This window comes from Centruroides sculpturatus, unplaced genomic scaffold, assembly GCF_000671375.1.
Source record: "Centruroides sculpturatus isolate CEXI.00-Female unplaced genomic scaffold, Cexi_2.0 scaffold865, whole genome shotgun sequence".
Taxonomy (NCBI): Eukaryota; Metazoa; Arthropoda; class Arachnida; order Scorpiones; family Buthidae; genus Centruroides; species Centruroides sculpturatus.
This window is the reverse complement of record NW_019385157.1, coordinates 87050-107298: the sequence shown is the minus strand read 5'-3', so window position 1 is coordinate 107298 and position 20249 is coordinate 87050. Positions and strand designations below refer to the sequence as shown.

The window sequence follows — 20249 nt, the reverse complement described above, 5'->3', positions numbered from 1 at the left end:
CACGTTGTCGTAACCAAATAAACCAAACCATTCGATGACTTTTAATGTAGAAATGGCTAATTGTTTATATAAAATATAATTTAGAGACAATATCTACTTACATTTTAACGTCCATCCTTTGTTTTGTTTTAAATCGCCCAAAAAACGCATCCCACCTCTTACACACGAGCGAGACACGTTTACTTCTTGAGTAATTTTCAACATGATGGGAAGCAACAATCGAGCAACGTTACTCGAAAGATAATTAAATATATTGTAAACATCGTTTAAAATACGGCCAGATTTTTCTACGTCATCGAAAACAATACTTCTGTTCGACTTGGATGAATCTTCAACAGTTGTGAAATTGGCCAGGGGAATTACTAAGAAAACAAAGAAGAGAGTTACTCTATTCATCATCGCTTTGACTTTGACCGCACTCTGAATGCTGAGTGCGATTCAAAATATACTGCGCAAGTATTATAATATTTTCAGGTAAATAAAACTTTACCAAATTTTCTTGAATTCCGCCAATCAGAAAAATTGGAACAGAGTCAAGAAAGGTTGGGCTTTAAATATGAACACGTGAATTTAATATTGCGATATTTATATATGTTTTGACCAAAAACATGAAAATTAACGAGATTGTTTTTTACGATAAAGGTGACGAATTTATAGTGAAAATACGAAAATTAATAAAATCAAAACTATTTTTGAGTTTAAGAACAATTGTTTATTAATTTAAAATTTTATTATTAATTTTACATTTACTTACTCGAAGATTTTTCTGTTTAAACTGTTATAAAAATGACAAATGAGCCAATCTTTTAATGTGTTATGATTAATTGTTTATTTAATAACTATCATTTGCATTTGTTGTTGTTTATATTTTCTTGCTTCTTTATTAATTCGTAAACTAAGTGATTTTGGTAGGGATAATGTATTCCGAATTTCAATTGTCTAGAATTACAGCAATCCAAGTAACTACTCTGACCGCAGGGTCGGCACCTCTTTAGCGCCTTGTCAGGATGACACCACTGTGTCTTGTGGACAGACACAGAAACCAGATCGCCCGTTAAATTTCGTTACGCAAACGGTCGCGTGTGCGGGTTTTCGGTTTCGGGGTGGAGGCGAAAGGAGAGATCCAGTGGAATTACACTCTACAGATTTTTATAAAAAGGAAAGATACCCGTTTATTATTTGATACAGATTTTGTACAAATCATTTGGATAGATACTTAGCCAAAACTAATACGATGAAACAACTCGAGATAACGAGAGAGAGAGTTTACATTAAGTTCGCGCAAGGATAAATACCTTGATATAAATAGTAGAATAGTTGGAAGGTAATCCACGTAGGAGATTTTAAGGTGGAACTTCAGGTAATCCTAAGATGGCATAAAGTTCTTTAAACTGGCGACGTTTTTCTTTCGGCGATCCATCCTCCGGAACGGCGGCGATTAGAACAGTTTGGGTGGCGGCGGATGATTAGCGGCTACTACACTCTCACACATTTCATTGAACACTGGAGAACTCTCCCTCGACTCATCGACCTCTTTTTTTATAAGGGGGTCGTCATTGGTTTTTTCCATGGACTTATTAGGACTTTTTCTATCGCCGTCCAATAGTTCTTTTTCTTCTTCTTTTCGTAGTTTCCGGGTGACACATTCGATATATCATCTTCATCCAGGAAATAAGTCCGTGGGAAAACAATTTAATTATCCTTTAAAATGTCGGTTTTTGGTTTATGTCTTTAATTTTTTTTTCTCAACAAAAAAAAATATTTAAACAAATTATTTAACTAAGTTCGGCTCTCACGTTACGTTCCTTTACGAATTAAGAAAGAAGTAAGAGACTATGTTTAAAATCCTGATCTCAATGAAATAATTAATGATTATTTATAATTTATAACATAATATGGTGTATATTCTGCAAGGTTAGAATTCGACAAGTCGAAGGGGGTAAATTTGCTGGACGTTGATGACTGAAAGTGNATATACTGCGCAAGTATTATAATATTTTCAGGTAAATAAAACTTTACCAAATTTTCTTGAATTCCGCCAATCAGAAAAATTGGAACAGAGTCAAGAAAGGTTGGGCTTTAAATATGAACACGTGAATTTAATATTGCGATATTTATATATGTTTTGACCAAAAACATGAAAATTAACGAGATTGTTTTTTACGATAAAGGTGACGAATTTATAGTGAAAATACGAAAATTAATAAAATCAAAACTATTTTTGAGTTTAAGAACAATTGTTTATTAATTTAAAATTTTATTATTAATTTTACATTTACTTACTCGAAGATTTTTCTGTTTAAACTGTTATAAAAATGACAAATGAGCCAATCTTTTAATGTGTTATGATTAATTGTTTATTTAATAACTATCATTTGCATTTGTTGTTGTTTATATTTTCTTGCTTCTTTATTAATTCGTAAACTAAGTGATTTTGGTAGGGATAATGTATTCCGAATTTCAATTGTCTAGAATTACAGCAATCCAAGTAACTACTCTGACCGCAGGGTCGGCACCTCTTTAGCGCCTTGTCAGGATGACACCACTGTGTCTTGTGGACAGACACAGAAACCAGATCGCCCGTTAAATTTCGTTACGCAAACGGTCGCGTGTGCGGGTTTTCGGTTTCGGGGTGGAGGCGAAAGGAGAGATCCAGTGGAATTACACTCTACAGATTTTTATAAAAAGGAAAGATACCCGTTTATTATTTGATACAGATTTTGTACAAATCATTTGGATAGATACTTAGCCAAAACTAATACGATGAAACAACTCGAGATAACGAGAGAGAGAGTTTACATTAAGTTCGCGCAAGGATAAATACCTTGATATAAATAGTAGAATAGTTGGAAGGTAATCCACGTAGGAGATTTTAAGGTGGAACTTCAGGTAATCCTAAGATGGCATAAAGTTCTTTAAACTGGCGACGTTTTTCTTTCGGCGATCCATCCTCCGGAACGGCGGCGATTAGAACAGTTTGGGTGGCGGCGGATGATTAGCGGCTACTACACTCTCACACATTTCATTGAACACTGGAGAACTCTCCCTCGACTCATCGACCTCTTTTTTTATAAGGGGGTCGTCATTGGTTTTTTCCATGGACTTATTAGGACTTTTTCTATCGCCGTCCAATAGTTCTTTTTCTTCTTCTTTTCGTAGTTTCCGGGTGACACATTCGATATATCATCTTCATCCAGGAAATAAGTCCGTGGGAAAACAATTTAATTATCCTTTAAAATGTCGGTTTTTGGTTTATGTCTTTAATTTTTTTTTCTCAACAAAAAAAAATATTTAAACAAATTATTTAACTAAGTTCGGCTCTCACGCTACGTTCCTTTACGAATTAAGAAAGAAGTAAGAGACTATGTTTAAAATCCTGATCTCAATGAAATAATTAATGATTATTTATAATTTATAACATAATATGGTGTATATTCTGCAAGGTTAGAATTCGACAAGTCGAAGGGGGTAAATTTGCTGGACGTTGATGACTGAAAGTGACCATACTTGTTCTTAGTAGCCAAGTGTATAACCAGTTGACACATCTGTTTTTGAATTATAAATAAATATTTGAAAATATGATTAAATTATCAAATTTAACGTACCTACATTTATCTGCTAAAATTAATCCGACAGTATTATCTATCTTTATTATTATTATTATTATTATTTATATTCAAACAGTGACTAATGCTGCGTATATGTAGACGTTAATAATTTAAACTGTCATTTATTGATTTCATTCGTGAAAATATTAAAATTATCAATTGAATTAATTGCAAGAATGTTTAGGCTAACCATAATTACTAAACTTTATTTTTCACCATTCATTTATATTTTTATATTATATACAGAATTTATAAATTAAAATCTTTTAGTTTGTACAGTACACTTTATTTGTAAATCTATGATAAAAACATCAATGAAATAAATAAATAAATATATTTATTAAACAAAATTAAACAAGTATATGCATAGGTGACATTGACGGGTTTTTAAAAGGTCAAACTACATTGACACGAGAAAAACATCGTAAACTTTAAATTTTCCACTTATGAATATGTATAAATTTACTGAAATATATTTCATTTCTACAAGTATTTACGACGTTAATCATCTCTTTTGTGTGTTTACACGAAAATTAGCATTATTTTGTAAAAATTATAGAAAGTATTTTACGTTATACAAAGCATAAGAGGTGAAATGTTGTGTTTATAAAACTTTTCTATAAACTTATAATACAGGTTAAGAAATGCGAAAAAGCTTAAAAAATTTTAAGAAAAAGAATAAGAAACAATATTTCTGAATTAAAATAAGTTTAGAAATGAAATGTCACAAACTTCTCATTTGATACACGCCAATTGAATTAATTTTTAAAAGAAAATTTTATGAAATAGTAGTAAATAAGGATATTGCCAGCCTTATTGTTATAACTAGGAGATGCACCCGGTGTTCTCGGGCAAAAAATAACAACAGAAAAGATTAAGATTATTAGATGATTTCGTACTTCTAACCCTTCTNATTTAGTCAAATTTATTAACTGAAAAATAATTGATGATAAGTAAACGTTATAAATAAATTAAAATTAAATTATCGACTTACGTAATAAAGAAATAAATCACCATAAATCCGAGTTATCCGAGTTCAAGGAAAACTTTCTTTGAACTCGGATAACATAGTTCAATTGAAATTAACCAAACTCTGCAAAAATATGAACCACCTCTTTAGTGTTATATTTCAAAAAACAGCAACAAAAAATGTCAAAATTCTTCTTTTCTATTAAGCATCAAATATGAAGTGTTTTTTTTTATTATATCTTATCTGAAATTTAATTATGTTTCTTGAAAAAATAAGTTATGCACATGCAAGGGTTCTACTGAGCATTTTGACAGTTAAATCGTCACAATTTAACGTGCGATTTTTTTTTAAACTCGGACAAAACAGTGCAAACGTTTCCTCTGTAGCCTTGGCTTCGCCCAGGCAATTATCCTCAAATTATAACTAAGAAAATCATACTTATTACAAAATAACTTAAAGAGAGATATCTAAGTACTGTATGTAATTGCTAACATGTTAATGTTATCATTAACTTACCCCATTGAAGAATATTTTCAATGTCTTCTCGATCACAGCTACTCGGTATGCAAATATCCACACGAAATCCTGCTTTCTTGTAACTAATAATTTCAAATAGGTTACTCATTGGAAACGGTTTCTGCAATATAAAAATATATATTATTTTGCAAGTATAATTGAACATTGTGATGTCAATACTCACCAAAATATCTTCTAACATTCTGAAAATTTTTCTCGTTTTAATATCTTTTGGCACTTCATTAAATCGATACGAATTACATCCGATAGTCAGTGAGCAGAATTTACCATGAATTTTGTTTAGATTTTTATTATAATTTCTTATTTTACTGTCTTTAACTTCTATATTTAAGCATTGATCGTAATCTCCGCGTAACCACACGTTTCCACTGAAAACTCCCATTGGTTTCCCTAAAGAGTCCATCACTGAAAAATTCGTGTTAAAATTATTATTAAAATTATACACGTGATTATTATATATTTTTTGTAGCGTTAGAAACTACATTAATGCTTATATTTTCACATTTCTTCTTATATGAAAATTAATAATTATTTTTAAAAATATATTTAAAAGGCACTAACAAAGATTGAAAGAGTCTCGGATAATGGAAAATGCCAGACATCAAATAGTGTAAAAACTAAACAGTTCAAAATATTGCCAATTTACGTCATAATTTTTACCATTCTTATTATAATGGTATATGTTGTTATGTTAGCGTATTTTGTGAAAACTCTGTTTTTGAAAAATATTGACTGTTTCAGTAAGCACCAGTACTTTGCTCGTGCCTTGCCAACGAGCTGTTCACGTTGATTTTTCCGGTTTTTTTATAAAAACCTTTATAACACCTATATAGCACATACCAGTTTTCCATAGAAAGACCTTCGAGTGGCATTCCCTACGTGTTGACGTAAGCAAATAAACCAATCAAAATATTAATAACTATGATAAAAGTTAAATGGAAAACTTAAGAAATTGTAAGCAGGATTAATCAATTTCTTTATAATAAGATCGTAATAGATTTTAAATTAATTTTACATCCATAAAAGTAAAGGGAGTGAAGAGGAGCAAATCTGCTTTTCTTCACTTCCTTAAATTTAGTAGGAATAATCTTCGTAAATAGAATATGAAAAGGAACTAAGAAAATTATTATTTTTTACATTCCTCGCGCTACTTATGACGTAATGAGTTGAAAGTTTTTCGTCTTTACTCAATAGTATTTCTTTAATCTCACAACTCGACAAACGAACGACTGATCATAGAGGATGTGTTTAGAAGAGCATGGAAAAACTAATGCACTTTGAATTGACTTAACTACAAATATTCCATGTGACTTTACTCAGGACCAGTTATTTTAAAGCATTATCAACAGCTGTAGAATGATTTAGACTCGTGATGCATTCTAAACAACAATTCAAAGTGATTAATTTTGCCACGCTCTATTAACGACTCAATAACGCTTTTTTTAATAGAAACATTTACTTAATATTTTCTTAAGTATCAAGAATGAATTAGATAATCCAAATACTTTCATTTATATGTGAAACAAACATGTTATTTAATTAAACATACTTTAGTATGACAAACAATAATTCGTATGCTGGTTAACGTAGTACAAGTTTTTACTCTATTTTCAAATTTAATTGCACTGACCGCTGAGTTTTCATCTTATTATTCGAAGATACTTTCCACAAACTGTAGGCTTTGAGTACAAAATACTGCATAGGTAATATAATAAAATGTAGAAAATTATATATTCGTATACAGAAAATATAGCTACTATTCCAAGGATCCTGCAGAAAATAGAGGCTGCCATAAAATACACGACATCCAATTGTTCACCTGAGTTTTTCTCCTTAACTCTTTTTGGCAAACATCAGGCAATAGTTTATATTAAAATTTTTTTTCATTCTTTTCGGGTCAGCGCCAGGTATACTGTATATAAAAATTACAACTGCCATTAATACGGAAATTATGAAGCCAATGCTGTAATTCAGAGATCAATTTATTTTAAAAAATCCAACAGAGAGTTGCGTAACTTTCCCGGCAACATTTAAAACTGCGAGGGTAGAAATCCGTTATATAAAATATTTTATTTAATAAAATATAATTAATTATTATTAAATGACAAAAAGCTTAATTTTGAAAGTAGTGATGATTTTTATTTTGAAAAAATATGTTAATAACGACTAAAATCTTTATTAACTACGAACCTACTCGAGATATGATAGATAGCGATAGCTCCTTACCCCGCGATATTTATATCATCAGTATTCAGTAGTGTCAATCCCCTAATACACAAACTGTGCAGCGATAGTTCTGACTAACACACGAATTATTAAGCTTTAAATTAAGTGAACAAACCGTTTATCCCACACAAACATTCGTACATACAGGGGAAAAAACCCGAAATTATTAGCATTTCTGGACATTTCAAGATTATCAAAGTTCAAAAATATAAAAATCATCAGCGGTCATTCTCTGACCGAACGCCATACTTTCCTTCTCTTGTATAATTAAGTCGAGGAAGTAATAGAGAACAGTATAAATCATAGAAAAGTTGGGTGATATAAATGAACTGTCTTGGAATAAGAAATTATATAATTTAAGTGGGAAAAAACGTGTAGCGGATAAGGAAATGAGTTGACTTTAAAAGTAAATGAGATCACATTCAGTAGTTGCCTGATAAAAATAATTCGTGTCATAATTCTACATTTAAACGATAATTATAAAACATTTATTTTTTTGTACAGTACAATAATAGATGGTATTATTGATTTGCCCTTTAAGATTTACTTGATGTAAACTACAGAACAGGTTTTGTTAACTAAATGTAATGCAAGTCTTTATATCCAGACATTCAAAGTTATAAAGATATTTGCATAACAAATAATTATGACAAGAAAAAATACTTTAACGTATATTTCTATTTATACGAATACGTAAACGTCTGGAAGTGCTGTGCTTGTTTTAATATAAATTAATGATTTGAAAATCCGGTTTTGTGCTTTTTATTATTTGGTAAATATATCAAATAGAGTAAAGACTGTTCGAGACAGAAACTTAATAAAACGAAAACCTGCGTCATTGGAAAGAATTCTTCGGGATGCAGGGATTTTCTGTGCAAATGGAAAACCTGTTTAACCCGCCAAACCGGAAAAATATTCCGTACCGTGCGAGTTCGGTTTACACAGGTTTTATTGTAATTTTTTGGATTTAAAATGTATTACATTTATGTAACTTTTCATTTTTAATATGTAAATATTATTTTATTTGTGTTTAAAATACTATAAAACCTGTATAAACTGGACATGCAATGTTCCGAATATTTTTTTTTTCGTTTTGAACAGGTTTTTAAACATAGTAAAAAATTTTTAGGAGTCCAGCTATTTTCTATGTTCGCAGATTTCCGTTTGTTACGTTTCTTTGTTTTTGGACAGGTTCTGCTGTATAAAAGTTTCCATGATTAAATTTACCGGTAAATATTGAGAAAAACTGAGTAAAAACTTAAACTTACAATATCGCGTAAAATTGTTATAAAACTATTTAATAAAATTTAAAAAATAATTTCATTATAAAAAATTCTATATTTTCTCTGACTGGTGTAAAGATTATTCAGAGATTTATTTATAAATTATTTAATTAAATATTCCTGATATTAAATTAAATATCAGGAAAACTAATTAAGACCTAACTATTAATATACTATAATTGCATAATATTCAGTTGATAAATGACATAATAAATAAGTGAAATGTCCAAATATTTTATTTAAAGTGACAACAGCCTGATAAATCAGTGTTATACCACTGGCGTAGCGTAGTGGGGGCGGCAGGGGCGGCAAAATTTTACAATAAATAATAATATCTTGTAAAAATTTGAACCATTTCACTTCATATTTTTGTCGCACCGATTCGGACCGATTGAAATGACACGGAATTTTTCATTACTAATTCTGTGACAAAACTGAATTTTAGTCTTTTAAATTGCGATACCTAAATAAAGGGGCGGCAAAATTTTCCTCCGCTCCGGGCGGCTGATACCCACGCTACGCCACTGTGTTATACGTACAATATGTAATGTATAATGTAATACTGTATATAAGTAAAGCTTCTGTATTGGGTTCATCTGTGGCAATATTAATAAAACCACTCAAGTTTGATCGTGGGTTCGCCAACTATTACGATTGCCAACGCGCTAACCGCATAGGATTTCTTGGTTATTCTTCATTATTCAACCATCTAAATAGGGGTTATTTTTCTGTAGAAAGTTCTCCCGTGAGGGAGGATTTTCTACAGACCTCCTGCCAAGGAGGATGCCAAGGCATCCTCCTTGGCAGATCTCCCACGTTGTCGTAACCAAATAAACCAAACCATTCGACGATTTTTAATGAAGAAATGGCTAATTGTTTATATAAAATATAATTTAGAGACAATATCTACTTACATTTTAACGTCCATCCTTTGTTTTGTTTTAAATCGCCCAACAAACGCATCCCACCTCTTACACACGAGCGAGACACGTTTACTTCTTGAGTAATTTTCAACATGATGGGAAGCAACAATCGAGCAACGTTACTCGAAAGATAATTAAATATATTGTAAACATCGTTTAAAATACGGCCAGATTTTTCTACGTCATCGAAAACAATACTTCTGTTCGACTTGGATGAATCTTCAACAGTTGTGAAATTGGCCAGGGGAATTACTAAGAAAACAAAGAAGAGAGTTACTCTATTCATCATGGCTTTGACTTTGACCGCACTCTGAATGCTGAGTGCGATTCAAAATATACTGCGCAAGTATTATAATATTTTCAGGTAAATAAAACTTTACCAAATTTTCTTGAATTCCGCCAATCAGAAAAATTGGAACAGAGTCAAGAAAGGTTGGACTTTAAATATGAACACGCGAATTTAATATTGCGATATTTATANCGAAAACAATACTTCTGTTCGACTTGGATGAATCTTCAACAGTTGTGAAATTGGCCAGGGGAATTACTAAGAAAACAAAGAAGAGAGTTACTCTATTCATCATCGCTTTGACTTTGACCGCACTCTGAATGCTGAGTGCGATTCAAAATATACTGCGCAAGTATTATAATATTTTCAGGTAAATAAAACTTTACCAAATTTTCTTGAATTCCGCCAATCAGAAAAATTGGAACAGAGTCAAGAAAGGTTGGGCTTTAAATATGAACACGTGAATTTAATATTGCGATATTTATATATGTTTTGACCAAAAACATGAAAATTAACGAGATTGTTTTTTACGATAAAGGTGACGAATTTATAGTGAAAATACGAAAATTAATAAAATCAAAACTATTTTTGAGTTTAAGAACAATTGTTTATTAATTTAAAATTTTATTATTAATTTTACATTTACTTACTCGAAGATTTTTCTGTTTAAACTGTTATAAAAATGACAAATGAGCCAATCTTTTAATGTGTTATGATTAATTGTTTATTTAATAACTATCATTTGCATTTGTTGTTGTTTATATTTTCTTGCTTCTTTATTAATTCGTAAACTAAGTGATTTTGGTAGGGATAATGTATTCCGAATTTCAATTGTCTAGAATTACAGCAATCCAAGTAACTACTCTGACCGCAGGGTCGGCACCTCTTTAGCGCCTTGTCAGGATGACACCACTGTGTCTTGTGGACAGACACAGAAACCAGATCGCCCGTTAAATTTCGTTACGCAAACGGTCGCGTGTGCGGGTTTTCGGTTTCGGGGTGGAGGCGAAAGGAGAGATCCAGTGGAATTACACTCTACAGATTTTTATAAAAAGGAAAGATACCCGTTTATTATTTGATACAGATTTTGTACAAATCATTTGGATAGATACTTAGCCAAAACTAATACGATGAAACAACTCGAGATAACGAGAGAGAGAGTTTACATTAAGTTCGCGCAAGGATAAATACCTTGATATAAATAGTAGAATAGTTGGAAGGTAATCCACGTAGGAGATTTTAAGGTGGAACTTCAGGTAATCCTAAGATGGCATAAAGTTCTTTAAACTGGCGACGTTTTTCTTTCGGCGATCCATCCTCCGGAACGGCGGCGATTAGAACAGTTTGGGTGGCGGCGGATGATTAGCGGCTACTACACTCTCACACATTTCATTGAACACTGGAGAACTCTCCCTCGACTCATCGACCTCTTTTTTTATAAGGGGGTCGTCATTGGTTTTTTCCATGGACTTATTAGGACTTTTTCTATCGCCGTCCAATAGTTCTTTTTCTTCTTCTTTTCGTAGTTTCCGGGTGACACATTCGATATATCATCTTCATCCAGGAAATAAGTCCGTGGGAAAACAATTTAATTATCCTTTAAAATGTCGGTTTTTGGTTTATGTCTTTAATTTTTTTTTCTCAACAAAAAAAAATATTTAAACAAATTATTTAACTAAGTTCGGCTCTCACGCTACGTTCCTTTACGAATTAAGAAAGAAGTAAGAGACTATGTTTAAAATCCTGATCTCAATGAAATAATTAATGATTATTTATAATTTATAACATAATATGGTGTATATTCTGCAAGGTTAGAATTCGACAAGTCGAAGGGGGTAAATTTGCTGGACGTTGATGACTGAAAGTGACCATACTTGTTCTTAGTAGCCAAGTGTATAACCAGTTGACACATCTGTTTTTGAATTATAAATAAATATTTGAAAATATGATTAAATTATCAAATTTAACGTACCTACATTTATCTGCTAAAATTAATCCGACAGTATTATCTATCTTTATTATTATTATTATTATTATTTATATTCAAACAGTGACTAATGCTGCGTATATGTAGACGTTAATAATTTAAACTGTCATTTATTGATTTCATTCGTGAAAATATTAAAATTATCAATTGAATTAATTGCAAGAATGTTTAGGCTAACCATAATTACTAAACTTTATTTTTCACCATTCATTTATATTTTTATATTATATACAGAATTTATAAATTAAAATCTTTTAGTTTGTACAGTACACTTTATTTGTAAATCTATGATAAAAACATCAATGAAATAAATAAATAAATATATTTATTAAACAAAATTAAACAAGTATATGCATAGGTGACATTGACGGGTTTTTAAAAGGTCAAACTACATTGACACGAGAAAAACATCGTAAACTTTAAATTTTCCACTTATGAATATGTATAAATTTACTGAAATATATTTCATTTCTACAAGTATTTACGACGTTAATCATCTCTTTTGTGTGTTTACACGAAAATTAGCATTATTTTGTAAAAATTATAGAAAGTATTTTACGTTATACAAAGCATAAGAGGTGAAATGTTGTGTTTATAAAACTTTTCTATAAACTTATAATACAGGTTAAGAAATGCGAAAAAGCTTAAAAAATTTTAAGAAAAAGAATAAGAAACAATATTTCTGAATTAAAATAAGTTTAGAAATGAAATGTCACAAACTTCTCATTTGATACACGCCAATTGAATTAATTTTTAAAAGAAAATTTTATGAAATAGTAGTAAATAAGGATATTGCCAGCCTTATTGTTATAACTAGGAGATGCACCCGGTGTTCTCGGGCAAAAAATAATAACAGAAAAGATTAAGATTATTAGATGATTTCGTACTTCTAACCCTTCTACTATATTAAATCATAGTATTTGATTTAGGCTATATTTACAAAAGTTATCTAACGTAAGAATTTATCACACTGAATGATCAATCTAACTAAAAAAAATTTTTTTAAATGTTTTAGACTGGTCATTCGGTGTGATAAAGTCTTGCGTAAGATAACTTTATAGTTTTAAAGCCGATCTTGCCAGTTTTCATCGGGTGCAAGAATTAGGTGCCCTTCTTCCGTGGTTAATTAGAGAATTCTTAGATGGGTCTAAAAATATGTTCAATTTCGCGCAAAAGCGCAAAAAACTACATCAAAGACAGTACAGTAGAAGCCGAGATTGTCAGAATAATCCTTAAACCTCTTTCTCTCCCGCACCCGGGGAGGTGGGAATTTCAAAAAATCCCTTCTTGGTGCGCATTATCATGGTGTGTCCTCACTGTGTACCAAATTTCAACTCTCAACTCTTAACCGCTTGGATTCTGCGCTTATTATTATTATTATCGATTATATTATAAGATTATCAGACTTATCACCTTTACGATTTCTTTAATATCCCGGAATGCATTTTGGCTTTTTAAATAGCCCTCTTTATGTAACCCGAATGAAGAGGCTATAGTCTAATTATAACAATAAGACCAGCAAGTTTGTATCGTTATTTTTTGATACAAGCGGCATTTAGTCTGTTAATCTATTACATTTTAATGGATTAACAGACTAAAAGCTTCTATGGAAAGAATTTTATGAACATTAACTCACACATTTTATCTCTTTACTATCTTCATTAACAAAATTGCTATCTTAACGATTTTTAAATTATTACTTTAGATAGAAAATCGTATTTATATAATTTTTAAATAAAAATTTAATAATTCGATTTAATTTATATACTAATTTATCACGCTTCTATTATTTTAGAAGCTTTAGATCATTGTAGCATATGTTTATATACAGCGAAATGTCGCTATTTTTACATTAAAGTTATGAATATGTGCAGATCTTTAACAATTCTTATGAAAACTCATATTATAAATAAAAATTAGCCTAGTATAGATCGGTTAATAGATAAAGTAACTTAAAGGAAGTTTTGAAATCCACAGAAAAACACGTGTACGGTATATTAATCATATAAATATTTGTTTTTTCCGTTTAGTGCTAAACAAATATTTAAATGTTCTATTTTAATTTTATGTAATACGAGAGCAAGAAGCGCAGGAAAAATTAATACAGGAAAAAGTATATCGATATAATTATATAGTTTATATCAGCCATTATGATCCAGGACCCAAAGCCTCCTGAGGCCACTGAGAACTGAAAGGGGCCAAAAATGAAAGAAATCAAAAAGGGAGAAAAGGCAATTGAAAGAGGAACACGTGCACGATTCAGCTTTTTACTAGTGTTGATTGTACTACAGAAGAAAGATTTAAATTAATTAAAACTTGTTACTGTAAAAGATTTTTATGACTGGTATAGGCCTACAGTACATGTAATATGTATTACCTCCTAACACAAATTTTGTAGTAACTGAACTTGAAGACCTCATTTATGTAACAAACCGAATAAAGGACGCATGTTAAAGTTATAAATTACAAACAACTACTATCCACTATTACACTTCCGTTATTAAAATATACAGTAATTGTCTTATCAATCTTAAGCATTGGAATATACAGTAATTGTGTCATCAATAGCACTAATATAACACTCAAGCAATCGGTAGCACTCATGTTTGGAGTAGAGGCGTTTCCAATTTGTATTTTGGATCCATTTATTCTACAACAAAACGATCATAGAAATAAAATTTAGTAAAGTCTTGTAGGATCTTTGATCGTCGCTTATTTATTTATTTCTTCATTTTTATATGTAAAGTTTTACAGATTGGAAATACGTTTACATTTGATAGCCATTGATGAGAGATGTGCATTTTAAGAAGTATACAATCGATTCATTACGTTTATAAAAATCATAATATGATAGAAAAATATGAGGATGCCATGAAAGTTCAGAAGAGTTCATCAAGGAGGTCACAGCTGAAAAACGGTTGAGAATAAATGGTTTAAAATATGCTAATTTTTTATTTGCAGCATCTAAAATTATAATTAATTTTGCAATGTATTTTACAAAATACATATTCAATATTTCTTATATATACATAAGAAATTACATTCTGTAGTTAGTCGAAACCTGTTGTTTCATATGCTTGATAGTAGAGATGCAGCTACGTTCAATCTGCATAACAACTTAAATTATTATTAAACACAATGATAAAAAATAAGAAAATTATATTGTTGTTTGATATTTTAAATAAGGAAAGTAAAATTTATTAATTCTTCACATAAATGTTAGGTTGAAGAGATTGATTGTTTGATGAGATGAGAGTTCTGATTAGGGGGATTTTCTATGAAAAACTGGCCTCTATTCACTTATTATACATGTGAAGAAATCCCGTGAAACGTCACGTGGCTAGCCAGTTAGTGAGAGACATTAACGGTTCAGCAGTTTTCAATTGTATTATTTGTTCAACCACTGGTAAAATAGATATTGATTGTAAATACAGTAAAATAAACAAGCAACGAGTTTTTCAACTTTGTCGGCAACGTTTAAAATTTTGATGGCACCATCTGTTATCATATTTTATTTTAAAACCTTTTTTTTTACTTTTAACTATTATAAAATGTCAAAAAGATTAATTTTGAGAATAGAAATGAGATTATTAAAAAATTTTAAATGCTAATAAGGAGTAAAATCGTCATTTAGTCCGACCCTACTCGAGATACACACGACTCCCATTATCTCCTTACTCCTTCGACCTTTAATCACCGAATTTTAACCGCATCAATCCCTCTAATACGCAAACCTCCCTCCAAAATTTCAGATATTTTCGACATTAACCACAGGAGTTGTTAAGCTTGAAACAAAATGAACAAAATTACACTAAAGTATGCAAATGTAATGTTGACCGATTTTAAAAGGTCAAACTACACCGATACGGGAAAAACATCGTAAATTTTAGATTTTCCACATATGAATATTAAGTATATTTAATTTCTAGACGTATTTATGACGTTAGTCATCTCTTCTGTGTGTCTAGACAAAAATTAGCATTTTTGCAAGAATTTAGAAAGTATTTTCTAACAAATATAGCCACTGGAATTTTATTTGAATTATTCATATTATTAAGATTGGTAAAATAAAATTATATTTATTTTCGAAAATAATCTCAACTTTTATAAATTATTTTGCCAATAGATTATTTTAAGATGAATTATATACAGTATATATAGGCTATACATGCTTATCATTAGAGGTAAAATGTTGTGTTTATAAAACTTATCTCTAAACTTAGATTGCAAGTTCAAAAATACGAAGAAAGCTGAAAAATTCTAAGAAAAAAATGAAAAACAATCTTTCTGAATTTAATTCATTTTAAAAATTAAATATCACAAATTTCTCATTTGATACCAGCCACTTCAATTAATTTTTAAAAGAAAATTTTATGAATAATAATGATAATAATAATAAAATATGAGTAGATAAGAATATTTTCCAGCTAGTCTTTAAATGCATTTTGGTTTATTAAACAGCCTTTTTTGTGTAACCCGAACGAAAAGGTTAAATAGCAGTAAAAACTTTTGTAAATTTTTTCGTCCGATGGAGATTATTTTTTAATAAAATTGAAAACAGTCTGCCCAATAAAGGACCACCATTTATTATTTACGTGTTCCAGACAATACACATTCTTGCATACACAATACATATTAAATCTACATATTCCAGCGCTTCTTGTTAGTAGATAAAAGCAATATTACCCCAAACGATGGTATGATGGATGCAAGAAAGACGTCTGAATGTCACCAGTTCCTTTTTTAGAAATTTTTGTAATTTTAATTGGATATATTTTTGTGTCTTTTAAAAGGGCTTTTAAACTTCTGGCAACAAGTAGCCTTAAAGGAAAGGTCTGTTGCCAAGAATGTGTATTGTCTGGAACACGGAAATAATAAATGGTGGTCCTTTATTGACCAGACTGTCTTCAATTTTATTAGTAAAAACTTTCAATACAGTATTTTAGTCTGTTAATCTATTACATTTTGACAGATTAACAGACTAAAAGCTTTTATCGAAAGAACTTTATGAACATTAATTTATACCCTTTATCTCTTAGCAATTTTATTAATAGAGATAGTAATCTTAACAATTTTTAAATGAGTACTTTAGATAGAAAGTCGTATTTATATAATTTTTAAATAAAAATTTAATAATTCGATTCATTTTACGTACTAATTAATCACGCTTTTATTATTTTAAAAGCTTTAGATCATAGTAGCATATGTTTATATCGAGCGACATTCGCTATTTTTTACACTAAAGTTATAAATATGTGCAGATCTTTAATAATTCTTATATAAAAATAATATTATAAATAAAAATTATTAACGATCGATTAGTAGACAAACTAACTTAAGAAACAAAATTTTGTATGGTGGCTTATATGTAAGGGTCATTGTTACTTTGATCTCATCTTATTTCAATAACGAGATGGTGGATCCCATATTTTTATTACATTTTTAATTTTCTCCTTTCATATTCCGTAAAATTTCATCGAAATCGACTGACAAAATTTTGAGTATCAACTTAATTCTATAAGCCACATAGAAACCTTGCTAATGCTTCGCCCCAAATATTGTTTTCGAGTGTATACAATTGAAAAGATTTTCAGAAATGTAATAAATATCAGAAATTTTCTTTGTAATTTAGGTTTATTAAGCTTTCAAATAAATTATTAAATTATTTTTCAGGTACGTTTCTGAAGATGTATCTTGTGATATTTTGTCTAGCATAAAATTTGCCTGACTGCTGACAGCAATAGAAATATCGTTATTTTTTATCATCAACTTCAAACGATAAATTATGGTGTAAGATAAGAAAATCTAAGAACAGGGTTTTATTTATTTTGTTTATGGCAAGGTGACACGTGGGAAACTGCCGAGGGGGAATGCCCCCGGTAGGAATTTCTGTGGAAAACTGCCCTACTTAGGTGTTACAAACACGAAAAACTCCACGTTAGCCAGTGTTAAGTGGTTTTATATACAACAAACAAATTATTCATCTCAACTGACAACTAGATAAACACACACATCAACGGTTTGTTTACTTGTAGTATACATCGTAAAGAATGACGAGGACAATGAATACAAGTCCACTTATTGGTACTTTAACCAGGAAAACCGGAAAATCCCCATCGTTCGTCTTCCGTGACGCCAATCTACTTCCGATTGTGTCATATGTAACTTCATTTCACTGCGCTTCGATCTACCTGAAAATTTCAAGAAAATTGTTATGTATACGTACAACATTACAATATTTTTAAATAAATAATCCATAAATGGTAACCTTAAATGACAAATCATATTTAGTACTTTTAATTATAGAATTTGGTATGAAAATGATAAATACTGGTAATTTAACTATAAAATAAATTTTAAGGCCATTTTTTTACTTAATTTGCTGTTAAATGAGTCGTAAAAAACATTTATATGCATTAAACTATAACATAAACTCGTAGTACAGACACCTGCTCTATAAGGTGCGTTGCAAAACTTTCGGGTCCACTCCATTCAGTTAAGCAAACATAACACAAACACATCTAAAGAAACCAACGCATACATTTATTTGTGTAAGTAGCAGAAACATGTAAAAATAATACGACATCATTAAAATAGCAAATTATTAGAAAACTGTAAATGCATAAACACAAAGTGAGCTAATCCATGTGTTGCAAAAGTTTAGTTTCACCACATCCCCAGGAAATAATAATGATATGAACCTGCAAGATTTTATCCGCCTATGAGAGAGGCACGATTGATGCATTAAAGCAGCAAGGGCTGTTCAACAGGGCCATAGCAAAACGGATTAATTAATCGGTCACATAACGTGGTGAACAATTATGTATGTAACCAAGAGATTACAACCAAAAACCCTGTTCAAGACGTCCATGAGTACTCAATGAACGTCATTTTCGACAAATCGTAAACACCCTAATGGTTAACGTTCATGTCAACTCTATCAAGAGCTATAAGGCTTAACGGACGACTGCTGTACAAGAAGAAGAAACCTCAGCACAGATTAACACCAGACTATAAGATAGCACAGGTAAAATGGGCTAGAGAACATTCAAATTGGAATGCAGAATAGAGACGAGTAGTATTCAGCGACAAAAAGAAGATTAATTTAGATGGTTCTGATGGCTGGTGTTACTACTAGCATGACATCAAAGAGGACAAGAAGATTTTTCCATACACCAAATAGGAGGAAGATCAGTAATGGTCTGGCCGGATTCGGATACAACGAGAAGACTAACAGCACATTTCCGAGTGGGCATATGAAGGCCAGACACTACCAGAACTGTTGGATGTGCACCTCACGGCATTTGGAGAGAGGGTTGGAAGTTCATTCTGGACATTCCAACTGGATAACGCATTAATCCATGTAGCACACACTATACGGGAGTGGTTCTTAGACAATGGTGTGCATGTAATGGAGTGGCCTGCTAATTCCCCTGACCTTAATCCCATGGAGAACCTCTGGAGAATCCTCGCTAGGACGGTGTACGCCAACGAACGTCACTTTTCAATTGTTGCAGAACTGCAGACAGCCATCACCTCTGTATGGGACGAGATAAGTCAAGATGTGCTCCAGCGACTTTTAGACAACATGCCTCCTTGTGTTTTTGAAATTGGGGTGCAAAAACAAGGGGTTTCGGAACGATAATATGCAATTTTAAACGGTAGAACTAAACTTTTGCAACACGTGGATTATCTCACTTTGTGTATTTATTCATTTACAGTCGTCTAATAATATGCTAGTTTAATGATGTCATATTATTTTTAAATGTTTCTGCTATCTTCACAAATAAATGTATGTGTTGGTTTCTTTAGATGTGTTTGTGTTGTGTTTGCTTAACTGAAAGGAGTGGACCTAAACTTTTGCAATGCGCCTAATATAAGTGTGAGAAGACGGGGAGTAGAGAGCCGAACTCTAAACCCCTGTTAACGGCAACAGTCTAGTGAAGATCGATCACGTTGTCATTGAAGGACTTTTAATAGGAGGGCTAATTGTTTCGAGTGGGAAGGTCGTTTGGGTAAGTCGATAGAGGACCGTTATCTGGATAATAACAAGTTGACAGGTATACTAAATAGTAAGTTTAAAAGAAAAATAAGGCGTAAGATATAATTACAGCTATGCGGTACTACGCTAGAGGTCAATGACCTAGACTATAAGCGTTTATAATTATTAATACTGGACCTAACTCGAATGCTACATGATCGAAAGAGAGAGTTTACAATCGATCTGACAATTTTCTTACCTCTTTAATAGTGCTGTCTGTCGTTCAACGATAAATTATCTATGGAGGACCGGGAAAGTCAACGTGTGCACAGATCACTACAAAAATATAGGTAATCTTTTGGGACTATAATTATGTTAATACGGCTGGGAGCCGTAAGTTATGGCTTCTAAGTATGTCCGTCCTTAACGTCGGTTGTGCTCGCGT

General features: G+C 31.0%; 2 protein-coding genes across 2 annotated transcripts in view; both read right to left on the bottom strand.

Moving 5' to 3' along the window:
* The window catches only part of LOC111635561 (nose resistant to fluoxetine protein 6-like), a 44562-nt gene extending 44166 nt beyond the window's left edge, over positions 1 to 396 (bottom strand). The window contains exon 1 of the mRNA XM_023380559.1: positions 102 to 396. Within this exon, the coding sequence (XP_023236327.1) occupies positions 102 to 396 (295 nt within the window). The remainder of the gene's footprint in view (positions 1 to 101) is intronic.
* A 4697-nt stretch (positions 397 to 5093) lies between these two features.
* LOC111635560 lies at positions 5094 to 9833 on the bottom strand. The gene is made up of 3 exons (XM_023380558.1): positions 9539 to 9833; positions 5279 to 5520; positions 5094 to 5177 (listed from the first exon to the last, which is right to left on the bottom strand). Exons 1-3 carry the CDS (start codon positions 9831 to 9833, stop codon positions 5133 to 5135), a joined length of 582 nt encoding a protein of 193 aa, XP_023236326.1. The 3' UTR covers positions 5094 to 5132.
* Positions 9834 to 20249: the final 10416 nt, after the last annotated feature.